The sequence below is a fragment of the Lepidochelys kempii genome, chromosome 19 (assembly GCF_965140285.1).
Source record: "Lepidochelys kempii isolate rLepKem1 chromosome 19, rLepKem1.hap1, whole genome shotgun sequence".
Classification (NCBI taxonomy): Eukaryota; Metazoa; Chordata; order Testudines; family Cheloniidae; genus Lepidochelys; species Lepidochelys kempii.
The window spans coordinates 2,824,887-2,851,528 of record NC_136398.1 but is presented as its reverse complement, the minus strand read 5'-3'; the positions used below and the strand labels follow the sequence as shown (position 1 = coordinate 2,851,528).

The following is a 26,642-nucleotide window of genomic DNA, read 5'->3' as shown; positions in this document are numbered from 1 at the left end:
CTGATTTCTCTCCTCCCCCGCACAGAAGAAGAAGGAGAAGAAGGACAAGGAGCGGGAGAACGCCAAGGAGCGGAGCGCCCTGTCTCGTGAGCGGGGCCTCAAGAAGCACCAGCCCCTGCCCAGCAGCCAGCCCAGATTCCCCCGGCCCGCCGTGGACAGCAGGTCAGGAGCTGCCTCGGCCTGAGCACTGTTAGCCACTCCACAGCCGACTAGCCGAGAGCCATGGGGCCCTGCCAGCGATGCTGGGATGCGGCCTGCCTGGGCCCAGACCAGGGGGCTCTGCAGGGCCCTTGGCCACTGCTTCAAGCTGCGGTGGTGCCAACTGCAGGGCCACGGCGCAGTGGGCAGGCTCAGGGTGGGGGCATCCGCGGTTCACCTTACTACTTTGTTCCTCTTCGTTCACAGCCCGGGGCCAAGGAACCGGCCCTCATCGCCTGCCACCCCCAGCCACCGGCCGGCTTCCCCCAGCCCAGGCCTCGGCTCTCCCCACAAGCCCCCACTGCCCCGCAGCGCCCACACCTCCCGCAAGGGGCGGCCCAGGGCCAAGGAGGAGCGCAAGGAGCGCGAGAGCCAGCTGAAGGCGCGTGAGAGGAAGGAGGAGGAAGAGGAGAGGGGAGCGGCCTCCCCGGCCCCGCCTGACACCCCCAAGACTCCTGGGCCCGCTGAGCAGCCCCCAGGTCTGAGAACACGCACCCTGATCCAGCCCCATCTCCCAGAACCCCCGCCGGCCCCTCGCAGGGTCAGGTGGGAAAGGGGCCCCGAGCCAGCGGGCATCTGCTTCCAGCGCTCGGGTGTGAGCGCGGTTCTTCCTGCATCAAACAGCTTCACGCCTCCCTGCTTGGGAATGGCAGGACTAGTGGGTTGGAGGAGGGTGCTGGGAGCCAGGACCCCTGGGTTCTATCGCTGGCCCTGGGGAGGGAGGGAGGGAGAGCCAGGACTCCTGGGTTCTATTCCCGCTCTGTGAGGGGCGTGGGGTCTAGTGGTGTAGAGCAGGGGGCGTGGGCGCAGGACGCCTGGGTTCTCTCCCTGCGGAGGAAGTGGGTGTGATGAATTTGTTCGTGACACTGTGCGTTCTGCAGGTACTGCTGCCCCCGCCGGCACCCCCAGCCCTACGCCGGCTCCTGCCACGCCTTCGGGCAAACCCACGGCGGGCACCACAGACCGGGAAGAGGCAGCCCGGCTCCTGACAGAGAAACGCCGGCAAGCCCGCGAGCAGCGGGAGCGTGAGGGGCAGGAGCGCCGGGAGCAGGAGGAGCAGGAGAGGTCAGTGGCTCAGCCCCGCAGGGCGGGGGGCTCCTCTGTGCCTGCTGGGGCCCCCCGCCGTGCCCAGGGATGGGGAGGCAGCGCTCACCCCACTGCCAGGGGCCCCGATACCCCGCAGCGGGCCTCAGAGGGGCCTTTGGAGCTTGGCACTTGGGGGCGCTGACTGTCCGCAGGGGCAGACCCTGGAGCAGCCCCGCCCTGTGCCCCATCCGGCTGCCTTGGGAAGCCTCCACCGTCTCGCAGGCCGGGCAGCTCGCGGCGGTCGGCGGGGCAGGGGGACTGAGGTGCCGTGTGCCGTAGGCGCCAGAGGGAGGCGCAGGCCCGGCGGGAGGCCGAGGCCCGCCGGCGGGAGGAGGCGCAGATGCGGCAGCAGGAGGAGCGCCAGGCCGAGGAGCGCCAGGCCGAGGAGCGGGCCCGAGCCGAGCAGGAGGAGATGGAGCGGCTGCAGAAGCAGGTGCAGGTGGCAGAGTGGGGCGGGGGGTGGGCACGTGGGGTGTGGGGGAGGATGGGGGGCGAGAGGAGGGGAGGGACGGGGAGGGGCAGGATGGGCACAGGGCGGCACGTGGGGTGGGCAGGGCGGGGGTGACACAAGGTCCGGGCCCTGGGCACAGACACCCCCCCCCGCCCCCATGTGGGAGGGAGCCACGTACCTGCCCTGCCACCTAGTGGTGGAGAGAAGCACTAGTGGCCTGGAATTCCCACGCAGCAGCTGGCGACACCTGGTTCTTCCCCGGCAGGGGGCTGTGCCAGGCTGTGCCCCAGCTGCCCCCACAAGCCTCCAGTGCTGGCCCCCCCGCCGTTCCCGCCTGCACTCCCCCCACAGCACTGCCGGTGCCCCTCACTCCCAACCCGCACCCCCCGCTGGCCCAGCCTGGGCCTGGCTCCCGGCTGTGTTACCCTGTGCCGTCCCCGGCAGGGCCAGAGCTGTGCCCGGGCTATGCACACAGGGCGGGGTGCGGGGGACCTCCTCTGGACACTCGCTCCGCCTCCCCGGGGTGCTGGCTGGCGAGGCCCAGCGGTGGGAAACGGCCCCTCCTGGCGGGGCAGGGCCCTTGCCTGTGTGCTGACCCTGGGGGCTGGCTCCCGCGTGTCCTGCAGAGAGAGGAGGCGGAGGCGCGGGCCCGTGAGGAGGCCGAGAGGCAGCGGCTGGAACGGGAGAAGCATTTCCAGAGGGAGGAGCAGGAGCGGCTGGAAAGGAAGAAGGTGAGCGGGGAGGAGGGGTGGGGTGGGGTGCACAGGAGGGTGGCGGGGTGCATTGCAGGGGAAGTGGGGCTGGGTGGGGCAGAGAGCAGGGGAAGTGGGGCAGGGTGGGGGCAGAGAGCAGGGGAAGATGGGGGTGGGGTGGGGAAGTGGGGCGGGGAGAGTGGGGCAGGGTGGGGGCAGAGAGCAAGGGAAGCTGGGGGTGGGGAAGTGGGGCAGGGTCGGGGCGGAGAGCAGGGGAAGGTGGGGGTGAGGTGAGGAAGTGGGGTGGGGCCGTGTCAGGGTGCAGGGGTGGAGCCCAGGAGGCTGAGCTGGTCCAGGCGGAGTTGGGGAGGGGGAAAGGGGAGCAGTGGTGCAGGGGCGGTAGGGCAAGGCAGAGCCCTGGGGACGGGGAGCAGCACAGTGCAGAGGGTGGTGCCCGGGCGCTGCACCGATGGCAGCTGGGACTCTGGGGAAGCGCTCAGTGAGCTGCCGGCTCACAGCCCCTGTGCCCCGGAGACCAGGTGTGAGGGGGGCAGCTTCCAGCGCTTTCCCCAGGGGTGTCTGCCCCTGAAGCCCACATTGGGTCAGCCAAGCAAGGTTGGACCCATCGTCCTGTGGAGCCCCGAGCCCAGCTGGGCAGAGTGGGGGGTGCCAGGCGAGGGCTCTGGGACTGACCCACCTTCTCTCTCCGCAGCGGCTGGAAGAGATCATGAAGAGGACGCGCAAGTCAGACGCGGCCGATGCAAAGGTGGGTACCTGTGGGTGCGGCGTGCCAGCGAGCAGCCCAGCTGCACGTGGGGCTGCCCATCCGGAGGCCCTGGTGGTGGCCATGCCACGCGGTGATGGGCCGGGGGGGAGGTTCTGGGCCCAGCCCCTCCTGGTTCTTCAGTGAGACCCTGGGATGCCGCATGCCTGACCTCTGTGCCCAACCCTGCTGGGCTAGGGCTGCCGGAGGTGGTGAGTGGGCAGGGGCCAGGGCTGTGGAGGTCACTGCCCCCATGGGGGCTAGCAGGCTGCCCCACATCCCAGCAGCCTCTGGGATGGGCCTGGAGGGGTTGGGGTCTCTCCCCTGGCTATGCCTGCTCCCCCTCAGCATGGGGTCCCGGCGGCAGGGGTCCCAGTGGCTGCCAGCCCAGGCCTGTCCTGGCCCCTCCGCTGGGCCTTGGGACACAGCTCAGTGCGCTCCTCTCCCTCTGCAGAAGAAGGAAGAGAAGAAAATGGTGAATGGGAAAGAAGCCAAACGGGAGGCTGACACCAGCCCAGGTAAACGCCGAGCCTGGGGCCTTGCAAAGCTGCTCCCCACACCAGGCTTGCATGGGAGAGCCCCGCCCCCAGCCCACCCCCCACCCCGCCCTTCCAGGCCACACCCCCCTTTGCTCCGTCCCTGCCCCTCCGGGCCGCATACCCCTGCCCCTCTGGGGCACACCCCTCTCCATCCCCACCCCGCCCCTCTGGGCCCCGAGTGGCACACCCCCACCTCCCTCATCCGGGCCTGGGCAGCACACCCCACTACACCACCCCTCTGAGCCCAGGCATCCCACCCCTCCACGCCCCAGACCCGTACACACGAGGCCAATCATGCAGGGCCCTCCCATGGCCCAGCCCGCCCCACTGGCCCTGTGAGACATGCAGCCCAGACCCACAAATGGCACACACCAGGTCTCCCTGGCCAGGTCTGTGTGGGATGCCCACCCCACACTGTCCCACAACCCTACCCTGCTGGGCCTGAGCATCCCACCCCTCCTGGGGTCCAGGCCGGGGGGGACTGACCCATCTCTGCTCCGGTCCCCAGGCTGTGGGAAGCGAACAGGGCCGTTGGCGAAGGAAGAGGAGTTCCCTGAGTCAGAGACACCCGGCACAGAGAGCCAGGGTGTGCGGATGGACCCTGTCCCTGAGGGGCCGCAGCAAAGGTATCTGCCCTGGGGGGAGGCACCGGGCAGGGCAGAGGGAGCTGGGACCACGCCGGGGGCGGCTGGGAGCACCCTGCTCCGGGGCCGGGGGGAGCTGGGACCATGCAGGGGGCTGCTGGGAACCCCCAGCCCTGGGGCCAGGGGGAGCTGCAGCTCTGCAGCCTGTGAGGGTTGGAGTGAGGGGGTTGGGGGCTGGGCTTTGTGCACCCCCCTTCTGGGCTCACTGCAGCCCCCCCATTTCCCCTCACAGCCCCCCCAGCAAGGACGCAGCGCCCCTGGTGAATGGTGTGCAGCCTGGCAAGCACGAGAACGGCTTTCCCGGCAAGGAGGTGGGCCAGGGCGTGCTGGAGCTCTCTCCGCACAGCGGCAGCGTCGACCCCATCATCCCCTTCGGGGACAAGGAGCCCTTCCTCAAGGCGGCCGTCGTCAAGCCCCCCCAGGTCACAGGTAGGAGCTTCCCCTGCTCACCCACCCGGCCCCAGCCAGCCCGCTCTTGCCGGAGCTCGCGCCCACCCTTCATGGATCCTCTGCATGGGCCCAGCGGGGGAGGGGGGTGTGGGGCTCAGTGGGGAGGGATAGAGCCCCAGCAGGGTGGGGTTGGGGGTGGCCCAAGCAGGGTTTGGGGGAAGAGGCTCAGCTTGGCCCTGGAGCAGATCCTGGCAGAGCGACAGCATCAGCCTGTAGAAAACCTGGGCAGCACAGGGGCCGTCCCCTCCTCCTGCCACCGTGGCCCCTTCTGTCCTGGGACGTCCTGCGGGGTCACCCCCTGCCAGTGCGGCCACGGCCGCCGGATGCTGTGCGCGGAGCCCCAGGGCGGGCACAGCTCTGCCCGCTGGCCGGGCTGGCAGGCAGTGTCCGTGAGCCACGCTGGCCTAATCTGCCTCCCCCTTTCTCTCGCCCTCTCCCCACAGAAGTGCTGTGAGGGGCAGATGCGTCTCCCTGGGCAGAGCGCCCCCTGGTGGCCTGCGCCGTGGCTGCCATGGTGCGGGGGCAAGGAGAAGTGCCAATTCCGGACTTTCTCACAGAACTATAGCTGTTATCAGACGAAAAACCACGTCACTCCCACCTACCGCCCCATGAAGAGGATGAACCGGGCAGGGCAGGGGGCCGGGACGTGCCCCCCTCCCACCAGCCCCAGGGACTCTTGATTTCTCTTTTTGTTCGTTTTTAACATGCACCTTATCAGACTGACACCCCTGCCCCTCCTAGCGGTTCCCACCGTGCCGCCCCCCCCCAACGTGTGATGTAATAATGTAGTTATTTAACTTGCTGGGGACAGTGTATGTGAATAATGTAAATAAAGCTCCGTGTGACATCAGGGATGAGCACCAGGCCCATCTCTCTCTGTGCAGAAGGCAGGGCCCATCCCGCAAGCTTGGAGGGCGCAGGAGGCTGGCACTGGCCGGCTGTGTTCAGGGGTCTAGGGTTTGAGCTCATTTAACCTCCTGTAGCCGGGCCCAGCCAGCTGCTTGGTGCCACTCTGACCACTGCCCCCGTACGACGTGCTATTCTCCTGGGCCGCCACGGGCGCGGGTGTCGGTGCTGTGTGTGTGGGAGGGGGCTGCCGGGGCCGCGCCCGCCTCGCTCGGTGCCATTGTGACAGTGTTATGCATCTGAACAATAAAACGGAAGAGCCGCCCCGCCTCCGCGTCTCTGTGTGCGCGCGGAGCCCGCCGGTCGGCCCTGGCCCCTCGCTGTCTCTGCCTCCTGCTCTGGGCCGGGAGGTGACAGCGTGGGCAGAAGGGAGGGCTCGGGATTCTCTTACCGTCTCCAGCCGGTGACGTCAGCGCCTCGGACCCGAAGCTGGAGCCAAATGCACACGGCCTCCCCCTGCCACGCTGAGCCCAGTGCAGGGAACCAAGGGTCAGCCTGGCCTTTCCCAGCCTGCCACCCCTTGCTCTTTCATCTTCTAGCTGTGAGAGATGGTGCTGCAGGGTCTGAGCTTTCCTGCTACATCGCCGCTGCCGTCCAGGAGATGGCAGCAACCTTTGTGCTCTTTATTCTCGCTGATGGGGCGTGAGATCCCAGCAGGCCCTGTCTTCTCTCCTAGTCAGCTGCCAAAATGCACTCCCTGGTGCAGCTCCGCTCCGGAGCACTGGCAGGGGCCCCAGGATTAGCTACAGGAGACTGAGCCCTAGCCCTGGTGCAGCTCCACTGAGCGCAGGAGGTGCCAGAAAGGAGCAGAGCAGGACCCTGGAGCTCCATCCAGCAGGACCTGAGACACACACCCAGAGCCCATTTTCCAGCCCCTGTGGGACCTGTGCAGCTGCTTCCGTTTGCAGAATTCGCAACTCACCGAACTGTTTGGTTTTGTGAACTTTTTTTTTTTTAGATCGTAACACTTTTATTGAAAAATGTTCCCGAAATTTTCCATCCACCTGAAAGCCTCTAAACCTGGATTTAATATTTCAAATTTCCCTTTAAAATGTAAACATAGGATTTAAATCGAGGAGAAGGGAGGCAAGTGGGTTTTTGATATTGAATGTTTCACAAAACCCAAACCTTCCATAAAGAACAAGTTGCTTGCACTTCTCCCCATGCCATAAGCAACCGCCTGCCTCTACCCCTGCAGCCCACGTGGGGAGAGATTGGAGTTTGTTTGTAATAAACGCTCAGTCGTAAAGAACTAATACCCTATAGCTATGGGCCCACCCACAGCGTAGTGTGTCTGTGTGCAAAGCCCAGCCAGGCTTAGGATCCCTCTGCTATCCAGAACTTCCTCTTACCTGCAAGGTCTGTTTGTTATATGGAAGGTCTCTGATTATCGGGAAAACTGGTCCTAGCACAGTGAGCCCGGTGGTTGGGGATGTATTGTAGACATCCTGCTCTCGCTCCTGGCTTGGTGTGCTTTGGGGGATTGGGACTGGCAGAGCAGTCGGCGTTGGGCTAGCCAGATGCCTATGCTGCCTGCTGCAATGCTGACAGTGTAAGGGCAAGGACAGTGTCTTTGGGGTCTGGCCAGGCAGTGCCCAGTGGCCAGAAGCTACCACAGCGCAGGTATGAGTTAATAACAGTAGTGCAAGGCAGATCCTTTCTTAGCCATTTGTGGTAAGGTCTCCCCTTTGGCCTCTGCCCTGTGTTGCTAGCTGCCAGGCCTGTAACATGCAAGCAGGGAAAAGGATTTCTGAGGGTTGTGTTAATCGCTGAGATGCCGAGGAGCAGTCGTTAGTGCCCAGTGTTGACTCCTGGGCTGGGAGCCTGCTCATCCCCCATCAGAGGAGCGGAGGGTTGCGCTGCTGGGGAAGGTTTCTGTGATGGGCTGCTGGATACTTTCCACCCCGGCCTGTGAAGACAGCCAGGCTGGCTCCAGCCCTGGGGACCCAGGATCTCGCTGCTCCCTTGGAGGAACAGATTCCTCAAAGCATTAAATCTACTTCCTAACCCCACCCCCAGGACTCCCCTCCTCCCTCTAGCTGGCTGCTCAGCTGTTGTTCCCTTCTAATATGTCGATGACACCCTGGGGGTCTATTTTCAGACCCCCTCAGCATACCAAGGTCAGCATGCCTGGCCCTGGCACATGGCTCTCGCTGGCTTCCTCCCCTACCCACCCACAAAGCCTGGCAAGGGTGGAAAAGGGGCCTCCGGGGGCATTCTTTCCAAGTGGCATCAGGCTGGAAGGCAGCAGGAACATGGCAGTGATGGTGCCGGCTCTGCCGATGCCAGGAGCAGAGCCAGGGCAGGTCCGGCTGTAGCCCAACGCTACAGCAGCAATGCTGCTAATAATAACCGAAGAGCGAGACTCTTCCTTTCACAGTGCTCAGAGGGCTGTGCCCCCATTATACAGATGGGGAAACTGAGGCACAGAGAGGGTCCACGGTCACACAGCATGGCAAAGTCAACACAGAGCCCAGCTCTCCTGGTTCCCAGTTTCCTGCTCAAAAGCAATGCCAGGCTGTGCCAGGGCTGCGCCCAACCGGTCGAAGCAAAGCCTTGGGGTCCTAGGAAGGGGTTCAGAACCAGCAGAAGCCGGGATCCGTTTCCAGCGATGGCAGCTGGAATCGGACATTCTAAGTCGGCTCCTCTCAGCACTAGATTGTTGTTTCTTAAAGGGCCAGGGCTCCAGAACAGAATGGAAGGTGGCGGGTCATAGACCTCAATGGTGCCCTGAGGGGAGGGAGTTCCTGCCCCGGCCCAGTGGGGTGCTCTTTGCTGGTGGGCTCGATGAAGCTGTGGGTCACACAACCCGCTCTCGTGAGCATGCCCACCCCTATCCCTGTGGTGCAGGATGCTTCTCCCACGTCTAGGTAGGCCAGGAGGTGACCAGCTGAGTGACAAGGTGGGGACACTACGCTCCCCATAGCTCTTGTCTGACATACCCCAAGAACACTGCTTTGCTGTGCTCCCCGGTGCAGCTCTGCTCCAGAGCCCTGACAGGGCCCCCCAGGTGTCCAGCAGAGATTGTTGTGGCTTTTGCGGCACCTGGATCAGCATTGCTCTCTCAGCTGGGCCTCCCATCTCAACGGTTTTTGCTCTGCTGCGGTATCTGTCCAGATCAAATGGCCCCATCATTCCTTACAAGGTCGCGTGGAGGGAGGGTGGTCAGATGGGGGGCGGGGGACCCTCCCAGCATGGACCTTGGAGGCAGAGTAAGGAGCAGTGGTGTCCCTCTCCCAGTACTACTGCTCCCAGGAAGAGACTGGGACAGTGCAGAGAGAGCTGAACTCCCCCTGTCCCCCCCAACCCCCCAAGCAGCAACTGTGGGGAAGGAGCCACGGGCCCATAACACGGATTTTATTAGATGCAAGGTGGGGCGGGGAATGTCTTTTATTGGACCAACTTCTGTGGGTGAGAGAGACGAGCTCTGAGCTTACCGCGAGCTCTGCTTCAGGCCTGGGAAAGGAACTCGGAGTGTCACAGCTCGATCCAATGTGGACCAGATTGTTCACATGAGCAGTTAACACATGTTTGAAGGGACCAGCCACGGTGAAGTGGCCTGTTAACACCACTGCAGCCATGGAGCAAAACCATGAATTTTATTAGACCTTTGCGCTGCATCCAGCACAGCCACACAGGTTGCCTTACACCCAGGAGTGATGCTTTTTAATGGAACTAAAAATGACTCACTATTAATTGTATTTCAGTAGCACTTAGAGGCCGAACTGCGTTCAAGGCCCCATTGTGCCAGGAGCTGCACAGACACAGAGGCAGTCCCTGCCTCCAAGGGCTTAGAATTTAAATCAACAACACACAAGGGCTGGGAGATAGCTGGGGAAGTGAGGCACAGAGAGGCTGGTGACTTGCCCTGGGTCACACAGGGAGTCAGTGGCAGAGTAGGGAATTGAACCATGGTGTGTACCTCAGAACCCTCCGTCATGCCCCTGAGACGTCCTGTTAGATCTGTTCCAACAGAGGACACATCAGGTGTTAGGTTGGCTCTTGGGGTCGAGGCTGGGAGGTGAGTTCTTGCCATCACAAATTCACACATAAAGACATCAGAGGCCTTAAGTTAGCACCATGTCACCAATCCAGCCCTGAGGTTGATGGATCATGGGCCTCCAGCAGGAGGAATTAAAACGATACCATCTGCAGGTGGAAAAACCCACAGGCCATGCTGGCAAGCCCTGCAATGCTCCAAGAAGCCTGTGAGTGCGGAAAGCCCCAGATTTTCCTTCCACTTGTATATAGCAGGGCTCAGTCCGTGTGCCAGTCCCAGAGGGACCCTGCGGACTGATGGGAGGGGAACAGCCCATGCATTGGCTTCAGGGGGCGGAGCAGCACCTGATGCAGTGCAGGGTTCACAGTCAAACCAGGGATCTTCCCTCTTCTCCCACAACTTGTCCTCTACTTCTGTCTGCAAGTCCCCTGCATGTTCACTTGTCACTAGGAAGGGCCCAGCTGCCCTAGCCACCCAGGGAAGGGGACAGGTGGTGCTTGGTTAGCTGGCTGCGATGCAGTTATCTGGGTACTGCAATATCTTTCCAAAGCAGGCTGGGCAGCATAGTGCCAGTGGGCCTAACCCAAATCCACTGCAGCCAGTGCCAGACTTTCCATTGGCTGAGGACTGAGTCCTAAGTGTACGTAGCTGGGTTTTTATTGGCTGAATTCTAAGGCCTGAGACTCAACTGGGCAAATAAATGAAACAGGTGTCAGCTCCCAGTAAAACTCCACTGAGAACAAGAGCCTGTCTGTAAAGAGAGCGCTGGGGCAGCTGAGCAGGTTCTGTGGTCCTCAAAGATTGCAGGCACCAACTGGATTCCAGCTGGAAATCAGCATCAGCTGAGCTGGGCCTTTGTTTGTTTTGTTATTTGCCATGGGACCATCACAGCTGCCCTTCACCACAAATAAAGGAAATAACATTCAGCTCCTTCCCTGCTGGAAGCCCAGTACACACATAGAGGAATCCGGCCTCATGCCCTTCTCTCTTGAAGAAGGCAAGTTATTCTTAGCCCCATTGGACAGGTAAGAAACCTGAGGCACAAAGAGATTAAGAGTCTTGCCCAGGCCCAGATGGTGAGTTAATGGCAGAATCTCAAACTGAGCCCTATGCTCTGATCTCTAGCCCATAAAGACTCTGCGCAGGCCAACAAGGAAAGAGTCATTGTGAATCAGGTGTGGGCTAGGAGTGGCTCGGTAGCGACAGCAGCGGGGCCTTGCTGTGAACACACAAATCTTTCCAGCTACAAGGCTTCTAGAGAGAGAAACAATCACTTGGGCTTCTGTTGCCATAGAGCCCTCATCCCAGGGCAGCTTTCTGACACAGACCATTTCTCATTAGCAGCAGGCATAGGCGAGGAGGCAACTCCCTGCTGTTTTTCCCTGGCTGATATTTTGGGGTCCTGCAAATCATAAGAGCAGCTGTGGGTAATTTCAAAGGTCCATGAAAAACATTCTAGACTCCTCTGGCTTGGGGCCTATAAGCAAGGATAGCTGTTTCCTTCACTGCTTCCGAAACCAGGCGCTTTTCTGAAGGGAAGGCAGGGCTTCTACACCCGTTGTGCTGCTCCACCACTTTCCCGCCCCTGCCTTGCTGCCCCCAGAGCCAGACTTCCCGAAAGCCATCGGGACGATTCTTAAAACTGCAGCGTGCAACAAAGGAATCACTAGGAGTGGGCACCCGCATGGGGACCTTCCCAGCTTTGGGTGGACAGAGGTGGCTTGGAACAAGCCCAGACCCTCCAGTCGCTGTCCAAGGCTAAAAGCGAACTGTAAATACATACTTGTTCAGTTTCCAAAAGGTCAGGAGAAATGGCCTCATTTCCAGTTTCAGGCAGAGGCAGGAACCCGGATGCTTCAAAACCACGAGTCAGTTCTCAGGAGATTCCCCGCCTGACTTTGCAGAGCTAGACTTAAGAAGCCTGGGCAGCACTTTACAAACTCACCCTTGCAGCTCTGCTAAGGAGACGAGCTCCATTCTGCTCTCTCGCTCTCTCTGGTGAGGAAACTGAGGCAAAGAAGTGAAGTGACCTGCCCAGACTCAAGCAGTGAGGAACCAGGAACAGAACTTGAGAATCCACACTCTGGATCTTCTGCTCTAACCCAGCCTCTAAACCTCTTGGTTCCTAGCCAGATTCCAATCCCTTGAATTTGCCACTCACTAGGCCAGTTTGCACATCCCCAGTGCCTGCTGGGAAAGCTGCACTGCATGTGCCGGCCTCAACACATGAATTTTTAGGTCATAACTCGTGGATTTCTTGTTCTGTCCTATTCTAGTGCAGCGATGGCTGCAGAAAGTGGGGAGGAGAACTCTAAACAAGGAAGCAGCATCTGGGCAAAGGCAGCCGCAGCAGCTCCGTGTAGGCCTGTTCTGAAACTGCCAGCTCATCAGGCTTTGGCAAAAGGCTGCCTGTGTTTTCTGCAGCTGATTTCATGTGAACTAGCTGTTTCCCTTTTAACCTCCTCTGTGGCATCCTTTCCAGATTGGCACAGCTTCCTGCCAGCTTCAGGGAGGGTGCCTGCTGGAGAGGCCAGATTGTGTCTCATGTCCTGACCTTTCCTATCACATGGAGAATGAATTTAACCCAGTACTGGTCAGAAGCAGAATACGAACTTTGTGATTTCTCTCTAACGTCCATGATTCCATAGCTCCCCATGCCCTGCAGAAGGGTCTACGCCTCTCGCTGAGCTTCCAGATCCATTCATAGTGGGTGGATGACCTATTCTCCAGTAATGAATCTTCTCAAGTCCTGGGGGTCGGCCTCTCCCAGTCACATGTAGAGGTTTCAGAAACCCTGACATAGAACGGGTGTGACGGTGCCCCCCATAAGGCTTTATGGAAATATGCTTATGAATATATATGACATAACTGGAATATGTTCTATGCTACATATACCATGTAACATATCTCTGTAAAGGTTATGATCTACTGAATCTATCAATCCTATTTGTTTGCATGTATCATTTTTGTATTCGAAGTTATGAATATTGGCCGTGTACTGGCTTGATTTCTAAATAACCTTAGTAGAGCATTTGGTCAGTTCCTGGAGAAAGGACTTCACAAAGTTAAGTGCCCAATCAAGAAGCACTTAAGGAACAGTGCATCTTGGAAGGCTCCAGTCCATATAAGAAGTCTTCCTGGAGACGTTCAAGATGCCAGGTGGGCAATGGCTTCTGTCTGTAAAAACTGTGAGTCTTGCATGGACCTGTGACTTGCCCAGGAGACTCCAGAACTCCACCTTGGAGCTGGACTTTGCATAGGAGAGAGGAGGGGGTCTCCGCTCACAAGAGAGAGTCTATTTAAGACTCCTCCATTTTGTCTTCAGCTGGCTAGAGAGAGAGCCTTTCCACCCCCAAGAAAGAAACTGGAACAAAGGACAATAACCACAGGGGGTGTGAGTGATTGCTGGACCGGGACTAGAAGGAGATTAGTCTGCAAAGGGAAGCTTACTGGAACTGGTGAGGTTTTGTCTGTATTCAGTTTTATTAGACATAGACTTGCGGGTTTTATTTTATTTTGCTTGGTAATTCACTTTGTTCTGTCTGTTACTACTTGGGAACACTTAAATCCTACTTTCTGTATTTAATAAAATCACTTTACTTATTAATTAACCCAGAGTATGTATTCGTACTGGGGGGGGGGGGGCAAACAGCTGTGTATCTCTCTCTATCAGTGTTACAGAGGGCGAACAATTTATGAGTTTACCCTGTATAAAGCTTATGTAAAATGGATTTATTCAGGGTTTGGGCCCCATGGGGAGTTGGGCATCTGAGTGTCAAGGACAGGCACGCTTCTGTAAGCTGCTTTCAGTTAAGCCTGCAGCTGTTCGGGGACGTGGTTCAGACCTGGGTCTGGGTTTGCAGCAGGCTAGCGGCTCTGGCTCAAAGCAGGCAGGGCGCTGGAGTCCTCAGCCGGCAGGGCCGGAAAGCAGGGGCAGAAGTAGCCTTGGCACATCAGGGGGCGGCTCCCAGGGGGTTTCTGTGACCCAACCCGTCACAGGGGGCTCGAGGCTTTGTGGGAGGTGGAGACGGGACAGTCCTGGCCGCGAGGCAAAGAGGGGCTCTCCTCGCGGACAGGATTTGAGCGGCCCCCGTTCCAGCCAGCACCCACCAGTTCTGTTTAAAATCTTCCTTGCGGCCCAATTCAGGACCCAGGTTAGTCACAGGGCTTAGCCACCCTCACCCTGTTCCCTGCCCCCGACCCCAGTGAGAGGGTTTAACCCCCCCCCACATTCTGGGCCCTCCCCCCTTGGAGAGTCTACCCCATAAGGCCCCATTCCCAGTGAGGAGACCTTTGACCCCGTCCGTCGCACGCCCCCCCCCCGTCCTTGCGTGCAGCGCGTGGTGCGCAGGAGGCCGGCTCCCGCGCGGGGCCTGCCGGGAGTTGTAGTCCCCTCCCCCGCGGCGGCCAATGGGCGGAGGCCGCTCGGGGGACTGCGTCTCCCAGCAGCCCGCGCGGCAGGCGGGAGCCGACGGCCTGTGGGGCGGTGTCGTAGGAGGCGAGGCGGCGCGGTCGCAGCAGCGGTGGAGGCCGCGGGTTCAGCCGGAGCCGGTGAGTGAACGGGCCGAGCGCCGCCCCCGCCCCGCGGGGTCAAGGCCGCGCGGGCCCGGCCCTGAGGGGAGCGCCCCGCCGGGCCCGGCCCTGAGGGGAGCGCCCCGCCGCGGGGCTCCCCCCCCCGCCCCGAAACCAGCCCCCGCCCCGGGCGGCGCCGCGTGGCGGCTCGGTGCTGGGCCCGGGCCTGGGCTACGGGCCGCTGCGCTGGGCCCCAGGCTGGAGCTCGCGCTGGGGGCGGGCTCCCTGAGTCACCGCGGGCGGCCTCCGCCCCCCTCCTCCCCGGGGGGGGGGATAACGCGCTTCGCACGCGGCCGCGGGGGGGGGGGGAGCGCGAGTAAGGCCCCGCCGGCCCCGGCTGCGGCCTCCGCCCGCGGGCCCTGCGCGAGGGGGGCGGGCCGCAGCCGGCCTCGGGTTATGGCGCAGAGGCGCCGGCTGCTTTCCCGGTCTCCTCCCCGCGCCCGCCGTGCAGCGCCCGCCCCCCCCCCGGCTCACCCCGTGGCCCTGCGGTTTATAGCGGCCCCGAAGCCGCTTTGCTGTTGCGGCAGCTGCCTCGGCGCTGGGGCGTGAGTCGGCCGGCTTGGAGCCTGGCGTCGGGCGTAAGAAAACCTCTCGCTTCGGCAGTGTCCCCGGTGGGACTGGTTCACAGCCGTGACCCACGGAGATGCAGCTGCCTGGTCGGAAACAGGCCGTGGAAGGGGAGCCTAGAGCACGAGGGGCAGGGGAGGAACAAAGTCTGAGCCCCCCCCCCCCCTTGTTGTTGAAAAATTGGGCAAGCCCCGTGACCGGCTCCGTGTTTGTAACTGGGCTGCAACGTGGGTCGTGTGTTATAACAGGCTTTGCCCGGCCAGGGGTGATGGGGCAGGAGCTGTTCTAGAACCGGGTTTCTCAGCCCCACCGGGTTGTGACCTGAAATTGGGTCGCCAGAATCTTTCGTGGTGTCCCGTGGTGGCTGCTGTGTCTCTGGTGCCACGGGGCTGCCTGGAGTGGGCTGCCATCGTGACCATGAGCCCAGTTTGAGGGGTGCTGCAACCCCAGATGTTGCAGTGCCTGGAGTTGCTAGCCAAGTCCAGTCAGCCCTTCAGAACCAGAACTGCCACTCCAGGGGTGGGGTGGGATGGGATCTGCAACCTGACACCTCTCATTTCTCCCCCCTGCCCCCCCCAGCCTGTTTACTGGCTTGCCAGAGGCTATCAACATTTATAAATTGGTCCTGAGCCAAAAAGGGTCAAGAAACCACTTTTCTAGAAGATCTGCCTCCCTTGGAGGGATATAGGCAAAATCACTGAAGATAATATTTAGTCAGTGCCAATGTAATGTTATTAAAATGTTAAATTATTTAACATGTATACTGCAGTATAGTCTGAAGGCCACAACCAGGTTGGGCCCCCTTGTGCTAGTCACTGTATGAACATCTGATAAAGGACTCCTGGTGACATGGATGTGAAATGCTGTGTATTCCACTTCCAGTCCCTTGGGAAAATGGGATTCCTCAGAATAATTTAGTAACCTATTGTTTAGAGAGACAAGGTGTGCGAGGTAATATCTTTTATTGGACCAACTGCTGTTGGTGAGAGAGACAAACTCAGGCTACACAGAGCTCTTGCTGTGGTCTTCTGTGTAGCTTGGGAGCTTTTTCTCACCAACAGCAGTTGGTCCAATAAAAGATAATACTTCACCCACTTTGTGTCTCTAATATCCTGGGACTGACACAGCTATAACAACAACAATGCACATACGCTGTTTCCTGATCTGATATTTAATAATAAATACTAAATTTAGTTGCTGAAGCAGAATGTAATTTTGCCAAGTATTTATCCTTTGACTTTTCCCTGCCATGTTTAGAAGTTAAGGATCTATAAAACTGCAGAGAATGTGGTGGTTGTAGTGGAATTTTACTCTAATGATTCTATTTTGTTGTAAGTCTCATAATCATACTCGTACCTTCTGTATAGGAGGACTAAAATGGACAAGGCTTTTGTCTAAGACTATCCAGGTCACTTTTTGATAAACTGGAAGGGACATCACAGTGATACGTTGCTTGCTTTGCCCAAAGACTAGATCTGCTCCCCTTCTAGCTCATTTCATACCTTGAATAACAATGTCTAGAACGCTAAGCTGGAGTTTCCAGCAGTGCAGTATGTTGTCACCAGGCTGTCTGGCTATCCAGCTTCTAAATCATTTGTTTCTGCTTTTAGAAATGGCGAAGTTTTACTTTGTAATGACTATAAGGATTATTTTGGCAGACGTATTTAATGTAACCTGTAAAAATATAAGACAAGCTGGACTCCAGCTTAACTGGGCTCACTCATGTAATTTAGACCTGGAACTTGATGCTCCCCAAAGCTGAGGCCAGTACCTTCACCCTTTATCTAAATATAATAAATTTATATTTAAACCCATTCCTAACTGACAAGTGCCTAATATGGGCTTTGTCATCACTCTTGCCTTCTGCCAAGCCTCTTAGTGTTCCCTGAAGTTGAAGGTGATGTGACAACCACTCTGTGAGGCAAGCTCAGAAGGAACGCTGCTCTGAATATGGCAGGTACTGAAGATTCATGCCACCTCAATACATCTTTCTTATGGGGTATCTGTTTGCTTTAGACTTGTAAACCTGGACCCAGATAACTGTTTATAAGCTCAGGAGAATGAGGTTTGCAACTGGTTTGTATAGCATCATTTCTCACTAGACTTCTGCTGGGATAGGAGACAGATATTCCAACATGAATCTTCTGATAACCCCCAGGAAAACTGTGTTTCTACTCAGAGAGAAACATTATGGGCAAACTCACTGAATAGAACAAGGAGCAAAGTACTTTGTGACATAATAGATTATGAGACTACAACCACTTGCCCGCTTCATAAAACTGACCAACTTGTGCCAGTGCTAAGACATGACAGTGATGGGTGCTGTATGCTAACTTAAATAATCAAATGCAGGGAGCGAGTCCTCTGCCTGGCTTTGCAGCTGCTTCAGTCTTTGTGGAAGTGCCAAAACAGAGTGCTTGTTGGTGTGAATATTGAGTCACAACAGCAGATGCAATGCCTATGTTCTTCTTGTGTGCTTTTCCTCACATTATTGTTTGGCAAAGGCAGTTACTTTTTTTCCCTCTTCCCTCTGGCACCGAAATCAGGGAGCTAGTGTGCATCCTTATGGTGATGAGCATAATGTATGTATCTAGTAAGATAGTAGCTACAATATAGGATTAAGGCATGCTGTGTATGTGTATAGCCATCTTGTCAGTCAGATGCTGGTATCAGGAGAGCTGCTTCTGTTTGTCCTGTCTTGCTATGAATTCTGACCCTCTTTGCAGTCCAGGAAAAGGATGTACAGTATTTCTCAACAGTCGGCTTGTAAACCTTAGGCCTTCAGAATTTGCTGAAGAAATCTGATTCCTCCTTTTTGTGATTATTTAAGTGCTTAGATATTTAAGTGCTTAGATAAGAATGAGGGGGGATTTGATAGCTGCTTTCAACTACCTGAAAGGGGGTTCCAAAGAGGATGGCTCTAGACTGTTCTCAATGGTAGCAGATGACAGAACGAGGAGTAATGGTCTCAAGTTGCAGTGGGGGAGGTTTAGATTGGATATTAGGAAAAACTTTTTCACTAAGAGGGTGGTGAAACACTGGAATGCGTTACCTAGGGAGGTGGTAGAATCTCCTTCCTTAGAGGTTTTTAAGGTCAGGCTTGACAAAGCCCTGGCTGGGATGATTTAACTGGGAATTGGTCCTGCTTTGAGCAGGGGGTTGGACTAGATGACCTTCTGGGGTCCCTTCCAACCCTGATATTCTATGATTCTATGATTCTATGATCTACAATGAAAGGCACCTTAGCGATACCTGAGATAGAACAGGCAAGAACTAATCTACTGGGAGAAAGCAAAGCAGTGTGAGGAAAGGGCTGAGTAATGAGTGGCATTGTCACCTGCTCTGATATAAGGGCAGTTGGAAAGGCATGTGAAGCAAGGTAGTTATTCTGGAGAGTCATGCAAAATGTATGTTCTTGAAGCACAGAATACTTCAAGGAGTTCTGATGCCTTGCCATAGTTCAGCTTTTCTTGGAATCTGTTTTTCCTCCTGTTCCGGCAGCATATCTACAGTAGTACAAAAAGTAGTGCTGGTCTCTCTCTTGCCAACTACAGAAGACACTATGCTGAGAGCCAAGGGAAAAGAGCTGTCTCAAAAAGTTTTGGAGAGTGCCATTATAGACACTGCTGGTTATGAGACTTATCTCAAAGCAGAGGGACCAGTGACCTTGATCAGTTTTTGAAATATATTGATAGTTTTAACATCTTGAGTCACTGTATTTAGTTATCCCTGAACAAATCTTTTCCGATCCTTTAAGATTAAGAATGCGTCATTAACTTATGAGGAGTAATTCTTCCTGCACCGAAGGGAGAATGTTCGACAGCTCTGGACTAATAGTTGTGGTGTTATACAGCTCTGTCTTCATCCTGGGCTTCTCTCTGCAGGAGGAGGCAAAGTGATTGTTCCACTGCAGTGCTGAACAGCATGTAATAAACAGTGAAGATGCAGAAGGTCTTATCACATGCTAATGGGAAAACCCAAACTGATGTGCCTGGGCAGCCAAAGTGATCTCCCGGTAGCCTTGGGTGTGCACCTTCCTTCTGGGAAGGAATAATAGGTTTGAAGAATGGGTAATTGCTGTTCTGAAGGCAGAATGACAGCACAGAAACATTTTGCCAAGCTCTCTCTCCTCCTGTTCATAGCCCTGTGTTCTTATTCACCGTCCAACTCTCTGTAAGGAGACCAAATCTGATCTTGTAAATATGGGCCCATATAACTCCCAATCTAGTGCCTTTTTAAAATATTTGATGCCTAATGTGCTCCTGAGCTATCTGGTAATCAGTGGCTGGCTGTGCATTGGCAATCATCAGTTACAAGTTCTAATTTATGTGTGGGGTGGATAAAAATCAATGATTTTTTTTTTAAATTGGATTTTTTATTTAAATTGGGTTTTTTTGATAAAATGCTTTTTGAGGGGAAAAATTCCTATCTAAAGATGGTTTTAATTAAGATACATTATAGCTCAAAAATATCTCATCATGGAATAGGGATTATAAATTGTAATTCTATAGAATGAGACAATATATTCATGTAATGATTAAGAAAAGGTTTGTAAATGAATTCCAATAGTTCATGGATTAGGGACCTAATCTTATGGGATTCCAGGGGCTTCTGTATAGATTATTTAGGTTAATCTTTCTATCTACCCAATGGGACTCAGTTCTCAGTCTAGAAGATGCCATCAGAGGGGCTTAGTTTTGAAGTTCTCAAACTGTGGATTTGTGTCTCTGGAGATAACATGCTTGATAACAGCAAAAATGCTTTTAAGTAAATAAATAAAATACAGAGGTGAGAAATAACAGACCTCAACCCTATTGTCCCTCTGCAAATTTGTGTACACAGAGTCAATCCCTTATCTCTCTTTAAAAGTGCAAAGTTTCAGAAAGTTCAATGAATAGAAGATTGTTGGGCGCGGAATAGGTCTGGGCAAGGAGAAGAAGTCTGGAGATAAATGTGAGAAGGGAGGGACAAGCAGTAGAAGCAAAAGTGAAACAGTTTGAGCAGCATATTCCAGAAGTCTTGAGGTCTTTCTGAGTGTAATCTTCATTGATTTGAGATCTACCATACCATTCTCTCACTAGAAGGGAAAACCTATAATGGCAGCAGGCCATAAAGGAGACCAAGTTAGGGAATAAGAGCCATTCAAGAAATACATGTTTGCTGATGATCTTTTAAAGAAAGTCACACCAGTGAACTGGTGGAAGTCACTTAAGCACTTGGATTCAGAGATTGTTGAAGTGATGATCTCACTTTTCACAGCAGTAGGTTCTTCTGCTGGTGTAGAAAGACTATTTTCTTCCTTTGGACTAATTCATTCCAAATCGAGAAATCGTTTGGGACCTGGCAAAGCAGGAAAGCTTATTTTTCTTTTCCAGATTATGGACAAACGGAAAAATGAAGGTGAAGACGACTGAGTTAGCTGCAGAAGCCAATATTTAAGTTTCTCACTTTGACCTGGCTGACACAATCGATTTAATTTTTGTGGTTTTTTAAATATTTCATTTAACTATTTTAGTTAACAATTTTAACAAAAACAAACCTGATTTTAAAAAAACTTGAATGTTTAACTAAATTCAAAAATTCATATGCTTGTTTTGTTAAAATATTATGTGTTTGTTGTTGAAGAAAAAAATCCAGAATACATAACGTTGTTTTAGTTAAATAAAACCATTTAAATGTCTGTGTGGTGATGTTCTTCTCCTAATACAGTATGGCAAGAAAATCCTACAAATATTAATGATTAACCTGTTGAATTGGAGATAGTTCACCTCCCATGATATTCATAAATATCTGCTTCAATTTCCTTTGGTAAATGAAATAACCAATCATTCATTTTCTGATATAGCTGTAAAACTAATCAGAAAAGTTTTCAAAATAAATCACTTTAAAAATGTATATATTGTGTACCTTCTAAAAATGAAACCTTCATCTATCTCTGAACTGTGAAGAATATGTATTAACGTTATAACAGCCAACAAGAAAGCACTTTTATGTAGAAATACATGATTAAATCGAGTCTTCCTGTCTAGTGATTTAAATCAAATCCACCCTGCTTACATGTGGCCAAACATGGTGCTCTGTACTTTACTCAAGTGGTTATCTGCTTGTAGAAGTCCTGTCTGTGATCATGCTGAGATATGCTTTGCAATTTCTGCTCATTTTACCTTTTGAAATCACCCTCATCTCTAAATTACTTTACCTGCCCTGCATCTCTGCCCTGTCCTTGACTAGTGTCACATTGTGGCAACCCTTTCTTGGATAACAAGCACTATATAGAAGGAGGATTGCTTGAGTAGTGTGTGAGGCTCTGTCGTCCTTGAGCTGTATGCACTGTCAGTTTTGGGAGCTTAAGACTCAAATTTAAACATGCCAGATGGCAGCCTTGCCTATATGGTGAAGCAGGCCCCTTGCTAATTTTTTTAATTTGAATTGCTTTAGTGGAGCTGTTCTGTGGTATGGGTGTTTCTAAATGAAATATGCATAGCCTGTATTATAGTGCTTGGCGCCAAGGCCATTGATGGTTATCAGCATAATCCAGCTTGGTTAATTCAAATAGTTTTGCAAATTCCATTTTCAAATCAAGCAGTCAGCCTTTCAGGTTAAATTAGAACTGTGTTCCGAATGTTTATTACCAGTTAGGCATTTTGAAATTTGGTAGCCAGATAAAGAAGTGGGTGTCCTTTAATGTGGTCAGACTATCAAGGGTGTTAGTTGAAAACAAAATGTACTGAGTGAAATTTGCCACTGTCATAAAGCAGGTGCAGTTCCGCTAAAGTCAATGGAGATGCATCAAGAGATTTCATTTTATGTAGCGTAAAAAAAAAAGTATGCTGTTGGAGGCCATGTAAGCATCTAGGTGGACAGATGAAGACTGAGGGTGTTTTTGGCCGTGTGGGCATTCCTTGTCCGCTCAGTCCACCAGCTGTGTAAAATAATAGTGGCCAGTTGCTCTATTTTCAGCTCTTTGGTTTTGTCTTTGGAGAATGACGGTTTGGCTTGTCAGAACTGGATAATTATTTAAGCAGCCGCATATCCTTAATGCTTTTCCGTAGCTGGAAAAGCTAGGTTACTTTGAGCTGTATTTAATACCTGGGTGTGTTCAGGTAGTAGTTGCCTGGCACAGAGAATGTTTGAGGTCATCTGACTCTTTTGTTTTAACATTACTTACGATGGTGACAGGGAGGGTGGTTGTTTGTGTGCGAGAGAATATTTTTGCTTTTCATTTATATAGACTAGTGTAGGTCTGCTGGCATTGACAAGTGTGTCTGAGATAGATTTAATAGCATTAGGTTTCAAAAGGTACTGTGACTCTGGAAAATATTTGGAAGATAACTGTTTACAGTGTCTCATGAGTTAATTGTAGCGATTACAGCCATGGTGGCTCTCCTTGCAGTCAGTATGTGTGTGTCCTTCAAACATACTGCATGCTTACAGACATATATTGCTAGAGTCCTTCCTTCAGCAAAGATAGACTGACTGGTTTCACCACTCAGCAGCCATGTGTTGGGTGATTGACAAGCTGGCCTGTACTTTTTGATGGCAGATCCCTGAATGACGATGAAAGCACATTTAAGTGCCTATAGGAGCTCATCTTGGCCTACTCTGTTCTCTTAGTGCCCTGAAGTGGTGTCTGGAGAGAAATATCTGCCATTTTGAAGGTTCTCTGGGTGACTACTTAAGTCTAACTCCCTGGGTCTTTTATGCTGGGAAACATCTTTCTGCATTCTGTCTCTTGGTGAAGAGCATTATTGCATCTGAAAAAGAGGGGCAGGGTAATGAAAGTGATCACTGCTACTAGCCGGGAGAAAGCTTTGAATTTCTGCTTCTCTACTTTGTAATATTGGAGCTGTGAACAGTGATAACAACATGGCATTACTTTTTCACTGGCATGAGACGCATGTTTGCATCGTTTCACTCCATGATAACCGGAAGCTGCTGTTTTATAGAACACAGTGGCAATTCAGAGAACACTAAAGTACTGGGTAGTGATGGGCAGAGTATTTTAATCTCAGTGAGGCAGCATTGGATTTTTATTCAGTAGTCTTTCACTGACCTTTTCTTTTCTGTAAAGATGCGCAGTGTCAGAAAAATTCAAGCTTCTTCAAATAGGAGAATATGCAGGCTGCCTAGCAAATAATTTATGGTGCACTGACCATTCTGGGCAGTGTCAGTAGAGCCATGTAGCTTTATTCTAGAATGATGCAGCATTGTGAAGGGATGACTGGCAGTTGCTGGGATTGTTCTCAGGAATACCTTCCTCTGAGAACGAAGTTCCCTTCTGGCTTCTTCCCAATGTAATGAGTCAAGTGTGTGTGTGGTTTTTCCCCTTAGTCTTGTGTGTCAGCTAGTAGCATACATTTTGATTTCAGCTCTTTTATAGCTCTCTGCATGTATGCTGGGCTCTTATTTTCAATTATCCACTGTGGATAATTTGCATATTCCATTATAAAGTTTCAATGTTGTATAGTCTCAGGGCAGTATAAAGAGATATTAACTGGTACCTGGTCTGTAGGAAATTTGTAGATTATTTTCACTATAATAATGATCACCCTGCAGTTTTCATTACAACAGCCCTAGTGTACCCTCACACCACATCCCTCCATACGCAGTGCAGTATTTCTGAACAAGGAAGAGGGAAATATTTGTGTTCTGGCAGTCTCTGTAGGCCCTGAGCGAGGTTGGGGGTACCCCCTGTGCAAGGCTGTACAAACAGAGAAAACAGAGCTATGAAGATAAGGCCTAACCGATAAGACAAACAAACAGAAACAGACAACAAACAACTTGTCAGGAGTTACAGTGCAGTTTCTCTCTACTTGTCACTCCATAAAAGCCTTTTTCACTCATCCTCCCTCAATTCAGCTACTAATCAATCTCTTTCTCAGCCCTTATTCAACCTCCTTCATCCCTGCCCACTCCATGTATGACACTTAGCCTTTCTCTGGTTGTAACTAATAAAATAAAATTAAAAAAAGCAAAAATTTCTCCTGGCCATTTCAAAGGAGCCTCATTACTTCTGGGGAGGGGGGATGTACAGGGGACCCACCTGTTCTCTCCCTGCCCCCACATGTAAACTGACAGCTCTGGCTCCCACCCACGCTGATCATTTGTTTGTGATTTATGATGGTAATGTGGCTGTAAGAAGATACTAGCGATAAGGAGAGGGGAGCAGTAGTTTCCAGAGACAGCCAGAGTGTGTGTGTCAAACTTGTTCTCATTTGTATTTCACTTCTCACAGCAGAAACTAAACTACTAAGCTTAGTGAATAGGCCCCTGGGTTTCATACTGTAAACATGGAAGCATTGCTTTTTTGCTCCTTGCTTCTGATGTTTAAATTCTGTCCCCAGGAGCGCTAGATCTGTTAAGAGGACCAGTTTCGATGTGTGGGCAACAAATATAAAATAAATCAGCAACTAACTTAATTTATTATTTATTGTTTGTATGGTGTCATAGTTGTGATCGCTTGCTGACTTAGGGCTTTATAACTAAACTACTTTGCTGACACAATTGAATATTTGAAACTTTTTGGTACTTTGTGGGGAGGAGTGCAAGGGAGAATGACTAAACTCAGTGGTCTACCTTTCTTATCCCAGTAAACCTACATGTGTGCTGATACATGATTTCTTTTCTTTAGAAATTGGGGGAGAGTTTAACCATTTGCGACAAAGACCAGGTGTTTAAGAGCTAAGAACCACAGTTAATTGGAGACTTACACAAGGTATGTAAATACATTCTTGTCTGGTCAATTTTCAAATGCAACTTGTTTGCAAAGAATATGTGCTCTTAAAAGGTGTGAGTAAGGGGTGTGGAGCTGATACCAGAACCTCATTGAAGGCAAAACCAAGCAAGCCATTGATGTAAGTAATCATTTTGAAGAGGTAGAACTTTGGAGAGTCCTAAATGGCTAATTTAGATGGTGTGAGTATCTCACTGCCTGAAGTGGGACAACTTGGGTATTTTAAATCATCACTACATGGAAGTTACAATTGTTCTTCTGTTAGAGGGAATAAAAATTAACTGCAAATGCTATTCCTATCTTCTCTACTCATTGAGGCTATCACACTGATAAGGAAATAATCTCTCTTGACAGCTGGGTTGGCAATTTCCAAGGAAAAGCTAGTTTAGGACAAGATGCTGGTAAATATCAGATTAAACCTGCTTTAAACTGGGAAAAATAATTGCGTCAGTGTCCAGCAAGTTCAGCAGGCATACAGCAAATCTTTTCAAACTATGGTTACATTCATTCAAAACTGAGGAATAGGCTTGGCCTATCCACTGCATCAGAGTTGGTCTTCTGCTACAGAATGCTGCATGGCCAAATGGATCTGGACTGGTATCTGCAGCTCTGCGTGCTTCTGATTGCTTAATGCTTCAAGCCTACAACTCTGAACTGTTGTTGTTTTCATATAATTGAATGTTTTTGTCTTTTGTTTATATAATACTGAAATATGAATCATAACATATAATTTCCTTGAGAAAATACCGAACCAAAATATATACAGACATTCCAATGTTCAGTATTATACTTACATATGTTACATAATATTTAGCGTTACACCCACTGCAGTTTTACTTTTTATTTGTACAACCCTAAATTAATCTGTGTATCTACTGCCTTATTTAATCACAATTTGAATATATAACTAAAGCTAAGCGTAATGTGATGTGTAGTGTAATGTAATGAAACAGTTTTTTAAATAAAAAATGCCTTAAACTGGTGCTAACTAGATTTTCCTGGGGTAGAAGAGACCATGTTTTTCTTGATTAAAAACCACTTCTGGTAAATACCATGCCATCCTTGCTTGATGGCGGTCTGCTGCATTGTCATTCAATGAGCCTGTTATCCCTCTTGCCTTATTGATTCTGAATTAAGCAAGCAAACTAACAAACAAAACTCTCAAAAATTGACGTCTTAATTAAGAGTTGTTTTCTGAGTCAAAGTGATAGGTGCCCTGTAAATATCTAAAATAAAAGATAGTGATATATGTATACATGCACATTTCTTGTAAAAAACCGATCTGATTTCTTTTCCTCCTCCTGCTAGTCTTACAGAGCTAGTACACCTTTTGGAGAGTGATCTGGAGTCTGTCGTGGCTCTGAATTATACGAAGTTCCAGTTGCAGATAATTTTTATCACTGGTGTCTGTGCGTGAGCCAGAAAGAACTCATCTTGACTCTGAAACACTATAACCCTGGAACAGCACACGGAACTACTCAATCTCATTTTTAGGCAGTCACTTTTGAGAATATAAGAGCACTTCGATGGATTGAAGCAGTGGGTCGAAAGAGTTGCAGCAAGAAAGTTATCAGTAAATATGTCCCTTTTTTCTCTTAGAGTGGGTTTTATAAAGAGTGCTGTAAAATAGCAGCAGGACAGTGTCTGGAGTGGGGTCAGTTTTCCTCTAGCTAAGAGGGGTGGGAAATGAGGTACTTAAAAATGCGATAAATGACATATAACTTCTAGAACAACACTGCTGCAATCTAGCAAAACATGAGTATGGTATATTCTGTGGCGATGGGTAGTATAGGACTACATCATGAAAAGATAATCAATACACAGTTCGGGGCAACTGCACCTCTGGTTTTTTTCCCTCTGTGGTTCATCAAGGGCACCCACTCTACCCTCCGGGCTCCTCAGACATCACCTCTTTTGAGTGGAGACCTGCGTGACTCTCTGTCCTGACCAGGGTTTTTCCAAGCTGCACAGTTCCCAGCCTATGCTATGAGATCCCCATCTTAGCCAGACTGCCTAAATTGACCAACTTCTATACTTTGCT

The 26,642-nt window shown here is 52.1% G+C and overlaps 2 protein-coding genes across 7 annotated transcripts in view; both read left to right on the top strand.

The window, feature by feature from the left end:
* The window catches only part of MAP7D1 (MAP7 domain containing 1), a 37,936-nt gene extending 31,945 nt beyond the window's left edge, over nt 1-5,991 (top strand). For 2 of the 3 annotated variants that reach the window (XM_073317556.2, XM_073317554.2), the window contains 10 exons: nt 26-162; nt 406-677; nt 1,080-1,263; nt 1,564-1,717; nt 2,362-2,466; nt 3,140-3,193; nt 3,645-3,708; nt 4,238-4,355; nt 4,606-4,802; nt 5,267-5,991. In XM_073317556.2, the coding sequence (XP_073173657.2) occupies nt 26-162; nt 406-677; nt 1,080-1,263; nt 1,564-1,717; nt 2,362-2,466; nt 3,140-3,193; nt 3,645-3,708; nt 4,238-4,355; nt 4,606-4,802; nt 5,267-5,277 (1,296 nt within the window). In that variant the 3' untranslated portion in view covers nt 5,278-5,991. The remainder of the gene's footprint in view (nt 1-25; nt 163-405; nt 678-1,079; nt 1,264-1,563; nt 1,718-2,361; nt 2,467-3,139; nt 3,194-3,644; nt 3,709-4,237; nt 4,356-4,605; nt 4,803-5,266) is intronic. The other variant, XM_073317555.2, reaches the window with a different exon arrangement.
* Nucleotides 5,992-14,170: 8,179 nt separating this feature from the next.
* THRAP3 (thyroid hormone receptor associated protein 3) overlaps nt 14,171-26,642 on the top strand; it is a 70,211-nt gene continuing 57,739 nt past the window's right edge. For 2 of the 4 annotated variants that reach the window (XM_073317337.2, XM_073317338.2), the window contains exons 1-3: nt 14,171-14,280; nt 24,500-24,583; nt 25,910-26,174. The gene's annotated coding sequence lies outside the window, so the exon portion shown is untranslated. The remainder of the gene's footprint in view (nt 14,281-24,499; nt 24,584-25,909; nt 26,175-26,642) is intronic. The other 2 variants (XM_073317340.2, XM_073317341.2) reach the window with 2 other exon arrangements.